Source organism: Fistularia commersonii, chromosome 16 (assembly GCF_037954325.1).
Source record: "Fistularia commersonii isolate RoL2024-O1a breed Wild chromosome 16, RoL_Fcom_v1.0, whole genome shotgun sequence".
NCBI lineage: Eukaryota > Metazoa > Chordata > Actinopteri > Syngnathiformes > Fistulariidae > Fistularia > Fistularia commersonii.
The window spans coordinates 14,742,491-14,760,076 of NC_141299.1; the positions used below are offsets into that span (position 1 = coordinate 14,742,491).

General features: G+C 44.8%; 1 protein-coding gene across 9 annotated transcripts in view; it reads left to right on the plus strand.

The window, feature by feature from the left end:
* ephb3b (eph receptor B3b) overlaps nucleotides 1-17,586 on the plus strand; it is a 55,195-nt gene that overhangs the window by 30,626 nt on the left and 6,983 nt on the right. For 2 of the 9 annotated variants that reach the window (XM_086162282.1, XM_086162289.1), the window contains exons 4-14: nucleotides 2,444-2,599; nucleotides 3,468-3,803; nucleotides 6,050-6,174; nucleotides 6,711-6,873; nucleotides 7,281-7,389; nucleotides 8,781-8,833; nucleotides 9,067-9,285; nucleotides 12,072-12,319; nucleotides 13,222-13,437; nucleotides 14,426-14,611; nucleotides 14,872-15,071. In XM_086162282.1, the coding sequence (XP_086018408.1) occupies nucleotides 2,444-2,599; nucleotides 3,468-3,803; nucleotides 6,050-6,174; nucleotides 6,711-6,873; nucleotides 7,281-7,389; nucleotides 8,781-8,833; nucleotides 9,067-9,285; nucleotides 12,072-12,319; nucleotides 13,222-13,437; nucleotides 14,426-14,611; nucleotides 14,872-15,071 (2,011 nt within the window). The remainder of the gene's footprint in view (nucleotides 1-2,443; nucleotides 2,600-3,467; nucleotides 3,804-6,049; nucleotides 6,175-6,710; nucleotides 6,874-7,280; nucleotides 7,390-8,780; nucleotides 8,834-9,066; nucleotides 9,286-12,071; nucleotides 12,320-13,221; nucleotides 13,438-14,425; nucleotides 14,612-14,871; nucleotides 15,072-17,586) is intronic. The other 7 variants (XM_086162284.1, XM_086162290.1, XM_086162287.1 and 4 more) reach the window with 5 other exon arrangements.

Consider the following 17,586-nt stretch of genomic DNA (forward strand, 5'->3'; position numbering starts at 1 on the left):
AATTTACTCGCGCGACTAGTCGCGTCTTCATCACATGTATCTCACACTTCTGCCAAATCCACAACCGTTTTGCCAATCAGGAGTTGGTTGGTTGAGTTTGTTATTAATCCGTGTCTAGGCTCATTTATCAACATTACTTTAACTTTGCCTGAAAAATTACCCAAAGACCAATTTCCTTCAATGGCCTCATTGTAAAAGTGTTCAATTTTTTCACCACATTGGGATTTAAAAATGAAACTATTACACGCTAATACATCGAGCTACAACATTACTCCTCATTTATCTATTAATGATGATGTTTCTATGTCATATTATTACCTCTAACAAACTACTGGGTCGCTTTTAGGTACGATTTTTCAATCAATTGAAGCGCGTCAACCGCCATACTTGAACAAGACGGAAGCCGAAGAGAAATGTGTCGTTTACAGGTTTATCTCCAGCTTTTTTCGTCCGCGTCATTTTTTGGCACGGGACATTTATTTTTTTCTCGCGTTTCCCCGAGACATCAAGACGGCAACAACAGCGAGACAGAATAATACACACTTGATGACACCGTCAGGCGGGGCGGGGGCTGTTGATCCTTCCAGCTTCGTTTTTGCCCGGCAGCCGGTCGCTAAATAAATAGAAATGCAGGAGGGGCCGTCAGTTTCTGAAAGCCAGGAGGACCCGCGATGGTCCTGGGCCGGATGGAAAACACGTCAAGTTCACCGAAGGTTGAGACCGAGGTGGATTTGACGTAAAGCGAGGCGGCCAAAATGAGGGCAGGTGGCACCGGAAGAGGGGAGGATAAACGCCCGGCTAAATAAATCTCGTCTTTGTGTGTGTGTGTGTGTGTGGGGGGGGGGGGGGCGTGTGTTGGGTTAAATTAGGTTAAACGGAGATAGAGGAATAAAAAAGGGAGCTGCCAAGGTTATTGATAAGCAACTTTGATAATGACTTGTACGCGTTTAGTGCTTGTACTTCACCGCCGAGGTGAAAATGGCTGACTATTCTTTGAACAATCGCAAGTTTTCAAAAAAAAAAAAAAAAAAACAACTTTCAACCAGTCACTTAACAAATGACTACGCGATAGATCTACGCTCATTCTTGGAGGAAGGTTTTTTTTTTTTTTTTTTCCTGCCAGCTCAAGAGTAAATCCTAGGATAATAATCCTAGATCACGCCACACGAATCTTCTCCTCCCTCTGCTATTTTATACAATTATCATTTCTTACTATCAAGACACCGTCGCTAGTAATTCTTATTTAAAATGATCTCTCCCCGTCTCATTATTTTATAATCCATGTCATTAATCGATGAGGCTTTTTTTTTTTTTTTTTTTTATACTTTCTCGTTACGTGCTGCGTATTTTTTTTTTTTTTTCGTTTTTCATATTCTGCACTTTTTGGCCTCTGCATTCATTTTAATCAGTTGCTTAAGCTCCGTGTTCTGCATGAGAGGATAAGACACAGGGGGAGAAGGTACGGAGGGGACGGAGCGCCTGCGGGATTTGCAATTTCTACGCCTCCGTCGCTTCCACCTCTCCTCCCCTTGTTTTACCCTCTTGTCTCTTTTCCTTTTTTCCTTTTCTTATCCTTTGTCGATTCCTCTAAGGCGAAATGGATGAAAGGAGGGAGATGACCTCTTTACTCGGTTAAAATGATTGATCAGCACTTTTGTCCAACTTTTAAATCGGGGGGGTGCTTCCTCAAAATCTTTCAAAAAGGGCTAACATGTTCAAAAAAAAAAAAAACTCCCTGTGAGCGTGGAGGTCGATTAAAATTTAAATCGCGCTTACGTCAAATGAGTTTTCACCGTCCGTTTTTACATGTTTGCTAAGCAGAGCTTCTTGCAGATAACAAACACTCTGGATGCTAATGCAATAACGCAAATAGCTGAGCAACCGTGTGTTAATATTGTACTTTCGAGTACTTTAGACTTGCAAGATGCAAACCGAGGCTATGAATCTCCCTGGTTGGATGATCAAGAGTTCCCTGTAAATGTTCAATCCCCCTGGTATTTACCCCTTTTTTTTTTACAAGACAAGTTTATCAATGACATATAGCCTCCGATGCGGTCTGGGCGGCGGTGCTGTTGTCGCATTAGCACACGTGCAACTCATCATCCGGGATGTAACTTTCGAAACGGCCGTAATAAATGGAGACGTGACATTTACTAGGCTGAGCAGCGTTGTTGTCTTATTAACAAGACCTAAAACATGCTGTAAGTACTATTGCTTTAACATATGTCTCCAAGCTGGTCGATCCATGAAGTGCATTTCAGTCACCGTGTGTGGGGGCCAGACATGTATGCCACATTTAGTGAATCCAGTAATAACTAAATAGCGCACCTGTCTGATGTTCTACCTTTGCATATAAATGTATTGCATATAATGTTGAATCCCAAGGGTCGACTACGTAATACCGATGTTTCAACTCCCTTTTCCCTTTCCTTCTCGCCATCAGCATGCGGCCCCGGCACCTTCAAGAACAAACAGGGGGACGGCTTCTGCTCGCCTTGCCCGGCCAACAGTCGGGCCAGTTCGGGGGCCGCCAGCGTTTGCTCCTGTCGGAACGGTTACTACCGCTCGGACACCGATTCCCCCGAATCGCCCTGCACGAGTGAGTAAAGGAAGCGTCGCGATACTTGGAGTCGTAGCACAGGAATACTTTCCCGCCTTTTCTCAAGGCGCGATAACGTCTACAACTTCTGTTCCTCATACAAAGAGAGAGTGATTCCATTTATTGGCAGCAATAAAACATAATCCTTAACCAAGAGGTAAATGTTTTCCCAGACTTCCCTCCTAGAGCTGTGCACATAGTAGCATTTATCACCCCTCAGAAGTGAGTTCCCACCACCGCTCACTAAAGGTAAACACAAGGTGCTTGTTTTCCCAACATTATCCGAGACTTTATCACTCGGCTGTCTTCCAGCGAAGCCTACGCAATGCCGTGACCTCTTTGATGGCGAGGAAACGGCGACCGAATTCATCCGCCGAGGAAAAGAGAGGAATTTTTTTTTTTCTGTTGCGAGGGTGTGTGTGTGTGTGTGTGTGTGTTTGTGTGTGTGTGGCCAACACTCCCACAGAGCCGTTGAGAGATTACACTTTTGTAATTGGATGAGAATTGCCAAGGTTTCGTTTTCTTAAATGCTCCCCCGGCTTTTTTTTTTACGCATAAACACGTAGCGGGCAGCGAACGTACCGTTCAAAACCAAACTCCTGCCCTTTTTTTTTTTTTTTTTTTTTTTAATCTTTGCAACTGTGGGAACAGACTGTCATTGAAGGACGGACAAAAAAAAAATAGTCCAAGCTGATGTGAAAGACGTGTAACAATGCCGCTGTAAAATTGTGCTGAATAATGAACATAAATTAACTTTTCAAATATGAAACTGTCTATTAACTGTACGTCTGAACTGGCAATGAAGTAAATTTCCTCTTTTCCCCTATTATGGATTGAGATTAAATTCAATCTCATCTGCTCTTTTCAGCCGTTCCTTCAGCACCGCGCAACGTCATATCCAGCGTGAACGAAACCTCGCTCGTGCTGGAGTGGAGCGAACCGCGCGATTTGGGCGGTCGCGACGACACTTTTTACAATGTCATCTGCAAAAAATGCCTTCCCGAGCGAGGCATGTGCTCGAGATGCGACGATAACGTCGACATCTTTCCGCGTCACCTGGGCCTCACCCAGCGCCGGGTGGCGGTCCGCAACCTGCAGGCCCACACGCAATACAGCTTTGAGATTCAGGCGGTGAACGGCGTTTCCAACAAGAGCCCCTATACGCCTCAGTTTTCTGCAGTGAACATCACCACCAATCAGGCCGGTAAGTACGGCATCGACTCAAATGATAGCATTTCATATTTTTCATACACTAAAAGTCTTGATGCATATAGGGGGATCTGATGTTGACCTTAACCCTTGTGTCGTCTTGCGGGTCAAAAGTGACCCGCTGCCATGTTTAGCTGTAGAAAAAACACCTTAACCTGTTTTTTTTCCAACTTGAAATTTTATGACTTTTCCTAAAGAGACCCCATCATTAGAAAAAGTTCTTTTTTTGTTTATGTTTCCATGTGGGCTGTACACCACTAGGGTACAAAGATTGTCTTATAATTTGACCCGTAGGACAAGGGGAGTAAACACAATGTGAAGATCGCACGAGGGTTAAAAGAGAGTTTTAGAAAAAATACATTCTTCCAGATGACTTTTAGAAAAGGATCTTTTTCGTCGCTCCACATAGCAACAGCTCGGCAGTGGGCATTCAGAACGCGGGGCCTTCGCCGTCATAGTCGTCTGTAAACGGGCCAGTGTATAAGATTATTTAACAGAGTTTATAATATTTACGGAACATCTCGAGATGTAGCACTTTAGAGATGAGTAGCTTCCGCATACGTGTATTGTTCACGAGGTTATCGTACGATGAGATTTACCGTGAAATCTGAATTTCTGGCTCGGTAGTGAGAACAGGTAGGTAGATAGATCGGGCTGTTGAATGCGGCCCGGCTTACATTTTACTTCTGCTCTTGTGGGATGGTCTCTTTGTTGTTTATCTCCCAGGCCTCTTAAGCTGTTCCTTATGTGTTTAGTTGCTATGTTAAATTTGCTCTTTCTGCATGCTTAGACAACACCGAGGATTAGCTGTTGCCCCATCCCCCACCGTCCCTCTCTTCTCTCCGAGGCCTTGTCCTCGAGTCTATTGTTTCTGGCACCTAAAAGATGCTTAAGATGCCTTCTTTTTGTTGGTCTTGGACCAAAGGCTCCACAGTGCCCCGTGTTAGGCCCTCATTGTTTTACGAGGAGTGCGCCGACAGGGACCGGTGTCCATCAATGGGTACCGACGGGCCAGATGGGTGTGGAAGAAGGAAAAGGAGGGGGCAAGAGTGCATCATCTGTGATTAGATTATCCCCTGGTGTAGTCCCAAGACCTTCCCACATGTGCATTCACCTTTTAAGAACCAGAATAAATACTGGGCTAGTGATAAGCCCGAGGGGCCACCTCCATGGTTACTTCAGCGTCTTGTCCCGGAGGAGGGACCTTAATCCCCTGGCAGGAGTAACCAGGGGATCTGCCCAGAAAGGGGAGAGAAAGAGAAATACGGAGGTCTGAGATGGAATGGTCTGGAAGGGGAGGGAGCAAGACAGAAATTGGAAGGCTCGGTTAGTCCGGAGAAACATAAGTATGTCTGACTACAAACACCAGTTGAATAGGGGAGTAAGGAAATGCAAGAGGGAACCAAAGAACAAAACACTGGGGATTAAAAAGTTTTTTTTTTTTTCTCTTTTTCTTCAAAAGTAAGAAGACGGGGAGGGGGGGGGGGGGGGATAGTGAAAGGCAGAAAAAAGCTTAGGCAGTAGGGGGATGCTGGTCCTGGATGTTGAGAAGGTGATGAAAGTTAAACAACAGAAAGGAGCATTCGAAAACCCGCGGTCGATTGTGACGAATGTGATTTTTTTTCGGAGGAGGTCCTCCCGAGCAGGACAAGTCGTGTTTGAAACAAAGGCACCGGAGTTGGGTGGGCAAGGAATTACTCTGAGTTAGAGAAGATGCCTTAACTGAAAGGCTACAGGGTACATGTGACTAAGACTTGAAAACTCCAACGTTGGATGAGCTTTAAGGTGTTTTTGTGTCCCTGTAGAAATGCATCATACACACCTGGGACACACTCTTCCCGCTTAATCCTCGGGATGTGGCGAAACGGAACAATGGTTTTGCGTCGGTTAGAATGTATACTTGAATTTGTGTTCCCTTTTTGTTTCTCCTAACTCACCCACATATGGGCGCGGGTCGAAATTCATTCGTGACAAAACAACAGCTATGCACTTTGGCTCGGTTGTCACAGGAGAATTAGCCCTTTACACTTCCTTGCTTAAGACTCCGGGGGAGAAGAACTGGGTATTAGTGAGTAATGGTTATGCATACTAACTATTGGCCAAAGCTTTTCACAAATCCCGCCACCTACAACTTTGGACTTGGGCTTATGTGCACACACAAGAGGCATCGAAGTTGTAGTTGTATATGACAGAAACCTATTACAAAGGTGGATTTTCTTTTATTTGTTTTGTCTGATGTAGCTCCATCAGCAGTGCCCACGGTTCACCTGATGGCAGCCACTGCAAGCACAATGAGTTTGTCCTGGTTGCCTCCGGAGAAACCCAACGGAATCATTCTGGATTATGAGATTAAGTACCATGAAAAGGTAAGCAGCGATGTAAATCAACACCTCCAAGTCATCGCAGTTTCTTTGAATTTCCTGTCTTCTAATGTTAGCTTAATTGGAAAGCACTGCTAATAAGAAGAAGGTGTTTTTGCTCCCTTACTTCTTCTGCTGTTTCTGTCCCTTCATCTCTTTTTCATTATCCTTACCTTCCTTCCCAGCACATTTCCAATATGACCTTCTTTTTTCTGTGTCACACTTCCTTTTGTTCCTCTTGTCTTTCTTCTCGCCCCCGTCATCGCAGCCTGTGCTACGCAATGTTTTTACACTTTCCAGGGGCCCATAGAACAGAAAACGAATATGCTTTAGGGAGCGCCCAGGTGTAATGTGTTTATCACTATTTCCGTTTCTTTTGCTTCTTTCCTTCCTATTGTTTTTTTTTTTTTTTTTTTTTAGCCAGCCGCATGGTAAGATTAGTCAGGCTTTCAGAATGGGGTTTCACGTGATGAATTATGATTAATGAGACGCTACGTTCGACTTGTATGTCATACCGTTATCATCACTGCCTGTCTCTGCAGGATCAGGGCGAGGCCATTGCTCATACCATGACGGCCCAACGAAGCAATGCCCGTATTGAAGGCCTAAAGGCCGGTACCCCTTACGTGGTACAGGTCCGTGCCCGAACCGTGGCCGGTTACGGTCGTTACAGCAGCCCAGCTGACTTCAGCACCAACCTGCAAAGTATGTTATCCTTCCAAATTACTTTATTTCAAAGGGAATTGTTTCGGTAGAATTAGATTCACAGCCAGCCCTCCTTGACTTGTATGCCGGCCAGAAGCTAGATGTTCGTCTTACATCGATTCCCTTGATCTAAAATACACGGCGATGTCATCATATACAATATCCTTGCGATTGAAAATACTACATGAGTGGTTATTTGGCTTATTCACAAAAGCAGCATTAGTCCATAATCTCTCCCTGTTCTGGCTAATAAAGCCTGAGCAGTACAAAGATGTTTTTTTTACCCCAACCCAAATATAGGTGAGAATTATATGAGGTCCATGCCGATCGTCACAGAGAGTGCGCAGGATGCCACCACGGGTTTGACAGTTCTTTTTAACTTTTTTTTTGTCTTTGGCCCTCTAAAGCCGATCCACCGAAGCTGTGGCAAGAGCAGTTGCCTCTTATCGTGGGATCGGCCACCGCCACCTTGGTCTTCATCATTGCTGTCGTGGTCATCGCCATCGTCTGTCTCAGGTCAGATTGCAGTTCCTCGATCGCCTTCTCCCCAACCCATCAGCGAGCGCAAAAACTTGCTTTGAAATGACTGAATATGCGTCGATTTGCCGATTGTAAACTGTGAGGGGTTCAAGAAGAACCCCTTGGCCACCGGACGACTACGGAAATACAGCATAAGCACATTTGCAAGGTCACCTGTGACGCTACTGAATGCCGGACGTGAAACAGTGAAAAGTAAACAGCTTTCTGTGAAACGTTTCTCGGCTCCCTCGAAACGACGTGATGGAGCAGCTATCGGGCCTGACGGGCTCGCCCCCGTGGCCTTTCTGTCAGAATCAAATATGACTACAAACCGGCCAGATGTGCCCTTGAATGCCGGGCCAAGTCGAGAGGGAATATGTGAGCCGCTCTCACACCTTTCAGAATTTTTGCATTAGCTAGGTTTAACCGCACTCGTTTATCCTAATACCTCTCATTTGTCAGGTAACAAATGTGCGCCTGTGAATGCGCGTGCACGCGTGCACGGTTGGCACCCACCACCGACTGGCACCCACCGGGCTGCCTCCACAAGCCAGTTCAGGCAGAGGCTGACAAGCGTGGGCATCGGTCACGCTAGACTGAATAATATTCTTCCTGGCTCCCCCTCGTCTTCAACTCCCTCCTGCCTCTTTGCTCTCCTCCATTTTCACACCACTACATTGTGTCTCTCTCAGGGTATTGGCTTAACTATTGCTAAGACTGCCACAATAGAATAAGGAGAAAATGGTAATAACACGAGACGCAGGGCTTCAACATATTCCGATTCCAAATTAGAATTTGAAATAAGATGCAAATCACCACTGGGTATTATTGCCCTGGTTGCTGGTTAAACAACAAAGGGAGCACATTAACATATAATTTCAGCAGCCCTGCCCCCTCACTATGTCGTCGTCTTTGTGCTCCCACCCCCCAATCATAGACGGAAAAATTTTTAAATATGTGAGGATACGGAAATTGGGGAATACGGGGATAGAGAGCGACTGAGAAATTAGAACAACATCAAAAAAAAAAAAAAAAAAAAAGGCGAGAGAAAAAAAAAAGGAGACAGTTTCAGGAGGAGCTCAGGAGAGCAATCCGATGTCTGCAGGGCAAGGAAGGGGCTGACAGTTGTGGATCAGCCTCTGACTAGTTCATTTCCTTATGTCTGAGGCATAGAATGAACAGCTTTAACTAGCTTCTCCGTATCATTTGGCGACATTGTTTGTTTTGCTCCCAGGCAATTATGTAGTCTTCACAGCGTGTCCCCTTGCTCGCAATGCGAAAGGCAAAACGCGTTCGCCGAGCGGCATCACGCCCGTCACGTGTTCTTTGCCGGTATTTTCACCCCGCCCGTGCCCGGACGTCTCACTCGTATTCATCTTTCTCAACAGAAAGCAGAGAAACGGTTCAGAGTCAGAATATACCGAGAAACTGCAGCAGTACAGTAAGTACCTTTGCTGACATGCACGTCCTTCTTTTATAATCCCGGCATCCGAAATCCTCCGACTGCGGCAGACCTCTATCCCACGATTACTTTCAACAAGACCTCCAACCTAGTTAATAAACACTGAACATCTCACGCTATGCCGAACGATAAAGTTCTATATATTTTAAAATGTGATTTTTGTGAAAGCATTTCTTTGGCATCAAAGATTCACTTTCCCGTTCTCGCTACTGAATCCCCAATAGTAACGCCAGGGATGAAGGTCTACATTGACCCTTTCACCTATGAGGACCCCAATGAAGCAGTGCGGGAGTTTGCCAAGGAAATTGATGTCTCCTGCGTGAAGATCGAGGAGGTCATCGGCGCAGGTAACCCACCAAAGCTCCTGAGCTACAGGGGGAAGACTGCTAGTCACCTCCAGGCCATACCGTTAGAGGACTTCACACCAAGCGGTACTTTCACTCAATTCATCGCTTCTTCCTCCCTTCACTACCTCACTCGTCACCTCTTAAGCCCCTTTTACACGGTGGAATATTGCACTGCCGATATGCCTTTTGACTGTCCAAAAGTCCGTAAACGCTCAATGACCAAGTAGGTCGTCCTGCCACCTATCTTTGAAAATGGTCTTGCCGAGCATACTTTACTTTTTGTTCATTCTGTGTAAACAAATACAAAAATGGTGGGGGTCATTGTTTTGAAATTTTTGCAAGATCTCTGTATAAAAGGGGCTTGGAAAACCCTTCTTTAGTTTCACAGATGATACGAGCACTCCTCTGTTTAAGTTAGTCCTAGTTATATCCTGTTTAAGTTGGAGTAACACAGTCCCAGCACCCTTGCGTTATTCCCCATGTTCTTATGGAGTAGATATTTTTTGTGGATTGATGTTTCGACTCTACTGTCCCCGTCAAGAGACTGGTTTCACAAAGACCTTTTTTGGCATGTCTTGTGTTTTAGGCCTGTATGAATTCACCCATGAAATAACACAGGGGATTGAATTTTAAAATTAGACTATGTGAGTAGGTTGGTAAGTAACTAACAAGAAGAGGATAACAATTGGTTGGTCACCTCTCATCTCTGAGCTTTGTCTCGGTGTCTCGACTGTTTGCGAGGTCGCTAAAATGTGTAACGGAGATGGCCGGCATCAAATTAAAGAGACGTACAGTGTAGACACCAAAAAACTGAAAATAAAAATGGAAGAACACGGCCGTGCAACATGTTTCTCGTTCAATATTTCTGATTAGTCTAAGATCTACAGGCAAGTATAGGAATATATTTAAATAGATACTGTATGTATTGTCTTACCAATTTTCTAAGCAATTGCTAGCATATTTTCATGATGGCCAGCACTGCCCAAAGTGAGGATGCTGAAGCAATATGATATTCCTGACTTGAATCGTTTAAAATGGGAATGAACAGTGTTAATATACTAACACTTTGTGTTTGTTAATGTGTTAATTAAAAGAGTATGATTTACTGTATTTAGACATCTGTCCACTCCCGATTATTATATATGTTCAAGACATAGTCAGAGAGGATCTTTGTGAAACCAGGCTCTAGAGCAGGAGAGCTGTTGTGCAAGGACAGTCATTCATGGCTTGAACAGAAATTTTTAAAAATCCTCTTGAGTCTAAGGATTGTAGATTTTTCTATTTATGTGATTATGACGCTCCATAATGTTTTTTTTTTTTTTTAAATGGAAGCTATAGTTCATGTGGGATCAACTTTAGAATTATCCAGAGGCCGTTTTCTTTGGCATACTTAAAGGCCCCTTTGATTCCCGTCGGGTGTCGCCAAATGAATCGGAATATCTACAATTTTGTCACCCGATTTGTCTGACCGTGAACGTGCATGCATTTGAGCTGTGCAGAGTCAGATGCAAGAAATGCGTACAAAACCAAATTACGACGGCATCAAGTCACTCTTGTGAGAGCGTTCGACCCCACAAGCTCAATATTCGGTAAAGCAATTGACGTGACCCATTGTCTTGTTGCAGTGTCTCATCTTTCTGAAATTTGAATCCCGTGCGAGTGAGACATCGACCGTAACCGTGACTCATGCGTCGCTCGCCGGTGACCCTTTACTCATCAAAAAGAGGATTTTTACCCAAAAATATGATATCTTCTCCTTGCACATTTCTTTCCCGAACAACAATGTGATTTTGTTTCCTCCCTTTGAAATACTCCTCGACCTGATTTATGGTATTTTCTAGCATTTCAGATAACAAATAGAAATGTTAAATGTATTTGATATACTTGATAGTAATATCTCTGCTCAAAAGCTGCAGGACTGTGCCAAATGAGGTTGACTTTTCTTAGCATTGTATCTGAGGCAAAATGGAGGACGTTGTGATGGCAGAGATGGAAATCCCTACTGCTGCTTCTGCTACTACCATTACTACTGCTACTACTACTACTGCTACTACTACGACAGCTCTTCCACTGCTGAGGCTACTACTTGAAACCCATCGCTTCCCAGCAGTCGCCTTAAAGTGACAAACCCTCAATCCCTGTTTCCCCTGTCCTCCTCCCCCCCCTTCTCCTCTACCCCCTTTCCTCAATCTGACCCTCCATTCCTGCTCACTGGCCCTCTCTTTCCCGATTTCCCTCACTCTGTCACCTTTGCACCGGTACTGACACGCGCTGTTGTCACTGCCGTGATTGTCTTGCACTCGTGCGCACGCTTGGTGTAGACTCTAAACGTAAAACATCCAGCACTCCAAGAACCCCCAAACTTCTATCTCCACCCATCTCCTCCTCCTGTGCCCATTTTTCCAAGTCCCCCGAAGCTTAGTAGCCCCTCCCTCCGATCCCCCACAATCATACCACCCTTTTCCTCCTTTTCAGGCCTTGTCATCCTTTCACCCTAGTTTCACATTGTTACTCATTCGATCATACATTCATTTCACATTCACGGTGCGTTAATATCAAGCTTCCTTCTCACCATACCATTTCCTTCAATCCACGCTTTAACGGCACAAAGTCACCGTATCGTCCTACATCACAACCAACCCTTAAAGTGGCCTTTAGCCCTTGGCTCCTTTTAGCGACCCCCATTGTCCCCACACCTCCTGCTGCCCATCCCTGGCTCCTTGGTTCTAACCAGTAAACTGTCCCCTCTCCCCTTCCCCCCCCCCCCCACTCTCCTCCACTGTTCCATCATGCCTCTCTCCCCTCCCTTTATCTCTCTCTTTCCGTCTTTCCTCTCTGTATCTCTGGCCGTGTCGACCGGGCTCTCACAGGAGAGTTTGGGGAGGTGTGTCGCGGTCGCCTCAAGTTGCCCGGTCGCAGGGAGATCATCGTAGCCATCAAGACTCTCAAAGTGGGCTACACTGACCGGCAGAGGCGAGACTTCCTCTCTGAGGCGTCCATCATGGGTCAGTTTGACCATCCCAATATCATTCGTCTGGAGGGAGTGGTCACCAAGAGTCGGCCGGTGATGATTGTGACAGAGTTCATGGAGAATGGGGCGCTGGATTCTTTCCTCAGGGTGAGCAAAAGAGAAAAAAACGACCGAAAGCATCTGCCGTAATTTCCGGACTATTGAGCGCACCTCAATATAAGCCGCACCGGCTAGCCGATCGCGATCTTAGGCTTCCTCCTGCGCGCTATAACCGTCAAAGTCGTCTTCGTTGGCAATTCTCAGAATTTCCCGGCCATTTCATCGGTCTGATGTGACGAGGATAAATGTTTTAGCGGCGTGAAAATCGTTAGCCACCCCCCCCCCCCCCCCAAATATATTAGCCGCATCGTTGTTTAAGTGAAAAAAGTCGCGGCTTATCGTCCGGAAATTATGGTATTTTTGATGACGTCCGTGACGTACAATCGCCATTTAAACAACTGGGGGAATCCGCGGCTGAGTTGCTATAACGGGTGTTTAGGACTTCCAGCGGAAGATTAGCGACTTGATTTCCATCATTGAGCAAAACGATGAACCCCATGTAGCTCCCGATAGTCTGGTTAGCTGCTGTGCATGGCATGAGTGTGTGTGTGTGTGTGTGTGTGTGTGTGTGTGCGCGCGTGCGCGAATGGTCGAATGTTATCCGGTGTAAAGCGCGATGTAAGAGCAGATTATTCGGTTCTCTCACTTTCTTTATTCACTAAAGATATTGACATTTAGATAAATCTCAATCTCTACTAATTCGCATCAAAGAAAAAAAATCTAGGGGAATTCTGAGGAGAAAAAAAAATATGCTGAAGACACAAGGTAAGAATAAATTAGAAGAAAAAAAAAAGAAAAAAAAAATCCGACACAAAGAAAATTCAAAGCCTTTGAAAAATAAAGAGCGGTAAGAAAAAAAATAAAATAAAAAGGAGTCAACATATATTGAAAATGCACCCTTGATCTTCAATTCCAAATCATCCCTGTCATTCTGTCTCTTCCCTTGCCAGCTCAATGACGGGCAGTTCACAGTGATCCAGCTGGTCGGCATGCTCCGTGGAATCGCAGCAGGCATGAAGTACCTGTCAGATATGAACTATGTGCACCGAGACTTGGCGGCCCGGAACATCTTGGTCAACAGTAATCTGGTGTGCAAGGTGTCTGACTTCGGTCTATCCCGTTTCCTCGAGGACGACCCTTCGGATCCCACATACACGAGTTCATTGGTAAGTCGGGTTAGAATGTGTAGCAATGCTTGAAAGTAACATTCATCTCTATGTTAAGTTCAGCCCCCTTCCGTCGCCAAATATTTCTGCATAAAACTGAAATATTTGGCAAGCCCGCCCTCCATTTTTTTTTTTTCCCCCTTCCTTATTCTACCAGGTCATTTCTGTATGACAGCCTACAGGATCAGATTCATGAAATTATTTCATGCTCAACCTGGTATGACTGTAGGATGCCTAGAGTAATAGTCCAATAGATCTCCCAAGATCTTTCAAGGTCTTTAGTTAACAAAACCCTGACACGTTTGACCTGAAACAGTTATTTAAATCCGACATACCTCATATCGTAGAACCAATTTGGGCACGCGTGTGTGATAAAACAGTCGTAATGATATCATCGGTTCCAGGATAGAGGTTCTTCGGATCAAAATACTGGTTTAGGATTTTTTTTTTTGGCCTATTATGGAAATAGGTTTCCATTATGTGCAATTAGAAACATTTTTTTTTTTTTTTTTTTTTTTTTGGAAAGTTTCTGGCACGAGTATATATCCTATTTTGTAAAGCCAGAGAAAAGGCAAAGAGAGCAATGTCAAAGGAGTGAGGGATGACAAGTCCCTCAGCGCTGGGAAGCAGTGGTGTTAATTAGGGCATGTATTCTTAACTTAGTGAGCCCCTGAATACTTCCAAGATCAACTCCTCTTCAAAGCAGTCAGTTTCGTGATATCATAAAAAAAAAAAAAAAACCTCCCTCATGTCTCTGACACATCGATCCAAATAGCAAAAGCTGTCGCATCTCATCGGTTTAACTTCATATGTTCGTTCTTTTTTTTTTTTTTTTTTTGAGCGTACAACAAACGTTCACGTGACGCTTGCTTTGCAAAGCATGCGCCCTTTGTGTGATGTTTCCGTGTTTCCTCGAACTGTGTTTTTTCTCACCGTCTTTCTCCCTCTTGTATGTGTGTGACTCTGTGTTTGTGCTCCATCCCTCCAGTATTTCATGCTCACCTACTCATTCGCATATCCACAGGGCGGAAAGATCCCCATTCGATGGACGGCTCCCGAGGCGATCGCCTACAGGAAGTTCACTTCGGCTAGTGACGTGTGGAGCTACGGCATCGTCATGTGGGAAGTGATGTCGTACGGCGAGCGGCCTTACTGGGACATGAGCAACCAGGATGTGAGTCCTTCAAGGGGTCGATTACCACTGTCATTTCCTTTATCCAAATTATCCTTTACTTTTTGTGTTACTTGTTTCAATTCACTACCCCGAAGGTTTTTTTTTTTTTCCTGCTTTTTCCCCGACTGTACCGTCGTTCATCGCGTCCCGCCTCAATCGCTCTCTTCATTGACCCGTCCCCTTTTTGCCTCTCCTCCCCCGTCCGACATAAAATCGGTCATTTTAAAGTGATTGCCGTTTTCTGTTTCATCATTTCGCAGGTGATAAACGCCGTGGAGCAGGACTATCGACTCCCCCCGCCCATGGACTGCCCCACAGCGCTACACCAGCTCATGTTGGACTGCTGGGTAAAAGAGAGGAACCTGCGACCCAAATTTGCCCAGATTGTGGCCACGCTGGATAAATTAATTCGAAATGCTGCCAGCCTAAAGGTGGTCACCAACAGCACACAATCTACTGGGTAAGTTGCAATATATCGGATAAAAAAAATTAAAAAAAACGGTATACATGCCTACACATCTAAATGAGAAGATAGTTTCCCTATCGCTCTTTGGAAAGATCTGGATATGATCTCCGAAAATCGTGCGGGGATACCTGTTGCATAACGTGGCATTGATTTGTCGGTCGTGGTTCGTTTCAGATATGAAATTACCGATCGGCAGCTACCGCGCAAATACACCTCATGCAGTTTAAGACTCAGTTGTGACAAAAACATCAGTTGGTTCTGTTAAAACCGTCAAGTTCTCATAAAGGAAACCTCGGCTACGCTAACCCTGTTAGCGATCCTTTAACCGAGGAAGTTGTAAATAAATGACGTCAGATCTGCATCCAGCCGTAACGCCGCAGCCTGCTCGGTGGAAAAGAACGCGCGCGACATATGGCGGACGCGTCTGAGCAAACGTGAGCGGTTGACCTACCTATCTGTGCCTGCATCGGGGTCTTTCCATCCCGAGGGAGGGCCGGAGAAAATCCTGGTCTGGGCTCGAGGGGGGAAAACCGGGGTCTCGGTTGGCCGCCGGAGTGACGTTCTTAGAAGATTAAGCTTGTGGTTAATTAGCTTGATTAAGGCGATGCAAAAAAGGAGATGGGGGCGCCTTTTAATTAGCCACTAACAAGATTTTAAACGGGCCAGCTGAGAGGTGGCCTCCCGCTGACAAATCCGTAGGAGAGAGAGAGCGAGGATAGAGTTGTCCTGCTCGGCGGTAAAGGGTTGTCGGAGTCAGCTAACAGCGTTTCGGATAAAAGCGCTTCGCGCGTTCCGACCATACATAAATAACACGAACGGAGGAATTTCGGTGGCGTTCGCGAGCACACTGAGCGACTTATCTTCCCAAAAACACACACACACACACATACATTACTGACACAAACAGTGCTAATTCAAACCCGGACTTTTGTTTCACGCCCGGGCCTCTATCTGTTTCGCTGGATGGCTTACACCATTATGCAGCTGTCCTGCTATGTTTCTGCTTGTGGCCCACATGTGGCCAGCAACATTCTGGACCTTTTTGAAGCCAACTTTAAAGATGGAAAACTAACAATACCCCATTAAGAGGAGCCAGCGTCTGGCTTTAACGATGGCCTGAGGCCTTGGGCTCCAAAGCACATGCCTTATTAAAAATCACTCCATCTACACCGCTCAATGGACCCACTGTGCCGCCGTTATTAACTCCCACTCCCTTTTTCTCCTTTTCCCTCTTTTTTTTTTTTTTTTCTCCATACCTCTTTTAATTGTTAATGAATCTAATGCCATCAAAAAGGATGACAGGGGATCAGCAGAGCAGAGAGGAGGGAAGACAGTGGCGCTCTTTCTCTTCGCTCGTGCCCTCGTCTTTTTTTTTTTTCCTCCTTCACCCCGACACACCTCTCTGCTACTCCCGTCCACCTTCTACTCCTAGAGCTTTGATATGGTTTTATTAGACTTGCATGGTGGCCTCCCTATCTGCGGCGCTCATCGGTGTAGGGGTTTGGGTTGTCCGTGCCGAACAACCAGCCCCAGAATATTTTTTTACGTAATTCCGACCTGGTATGGCCTTTTTTTTTTTCCCATTTTATTTTTATTTTCATTTTATCTTGATCTGAAATTTATCTGAGAATGGCGACTGAGAAAAATTAATGTCTTTATGCATAGCGACATTTATAACCGACCATAAATAAAGCGTAGCCAGTGATAAAAGCAAACATGAAAAAGAATTTTAGAAAAAAAAACAAAAAACAACTTTGATCCACAAAACTCACCGTCCTTCCTTGTTTTGTTTTTCGGTGGACTAAACCCCATTTTTTATTGTAACCTACACAGTCAAATGTGCATTTGACACATTTTCGACGACTATTATGAGCGCCTCAAACTAACCCGCCGGTAATAGTTTGAAGCGTTGTTGCTGTCTCATGGAAACAATGAGAAATTCAAAATAAGAGCCATAATTCTTTGCACTTCAAAATATAACAGCAGTTTGAAACAATTCATGTCAGAGTTAAGTTTGTTACCATTTTTAAACATACTCCCACCAGTTAAGAGGCTAAAAAGCAATTGGCCAGCTGAACTACAAGCAACGGCACGGCTTTTTGCAGCCCTCTTTGATATTCCGTGTCGTACTAAGCCGATAAAAATTCGGTATCGATTCCAAGTGTTAGATTGCAATCGCCAGCTTTTTACTGGAACTGTTAGTGCAAGGTCCCAAGTGATGTCAGTGCATGTGAGGTTATTCTTATTCTTATCATTAGGCTGCAAAAAGAAGTGAAACTATCGGAGAGATAGAAAAAATAAAAAACCTCAGAGGTTGAACATTTATTGCAAATGTCTTGTGGTCGTGTACCGAGTCGTAATTACAAACGTTCTGTCACCGTCCATTACTAAGTGGCACCATAGGGTTGACCCAACTAGGGATACTAACTCTAGCCATTAATTATAAATGACAAAATGAATGTTCCAGCTATTCTACCTTTGCTATGTCGATACAAGGATCTGAAACATG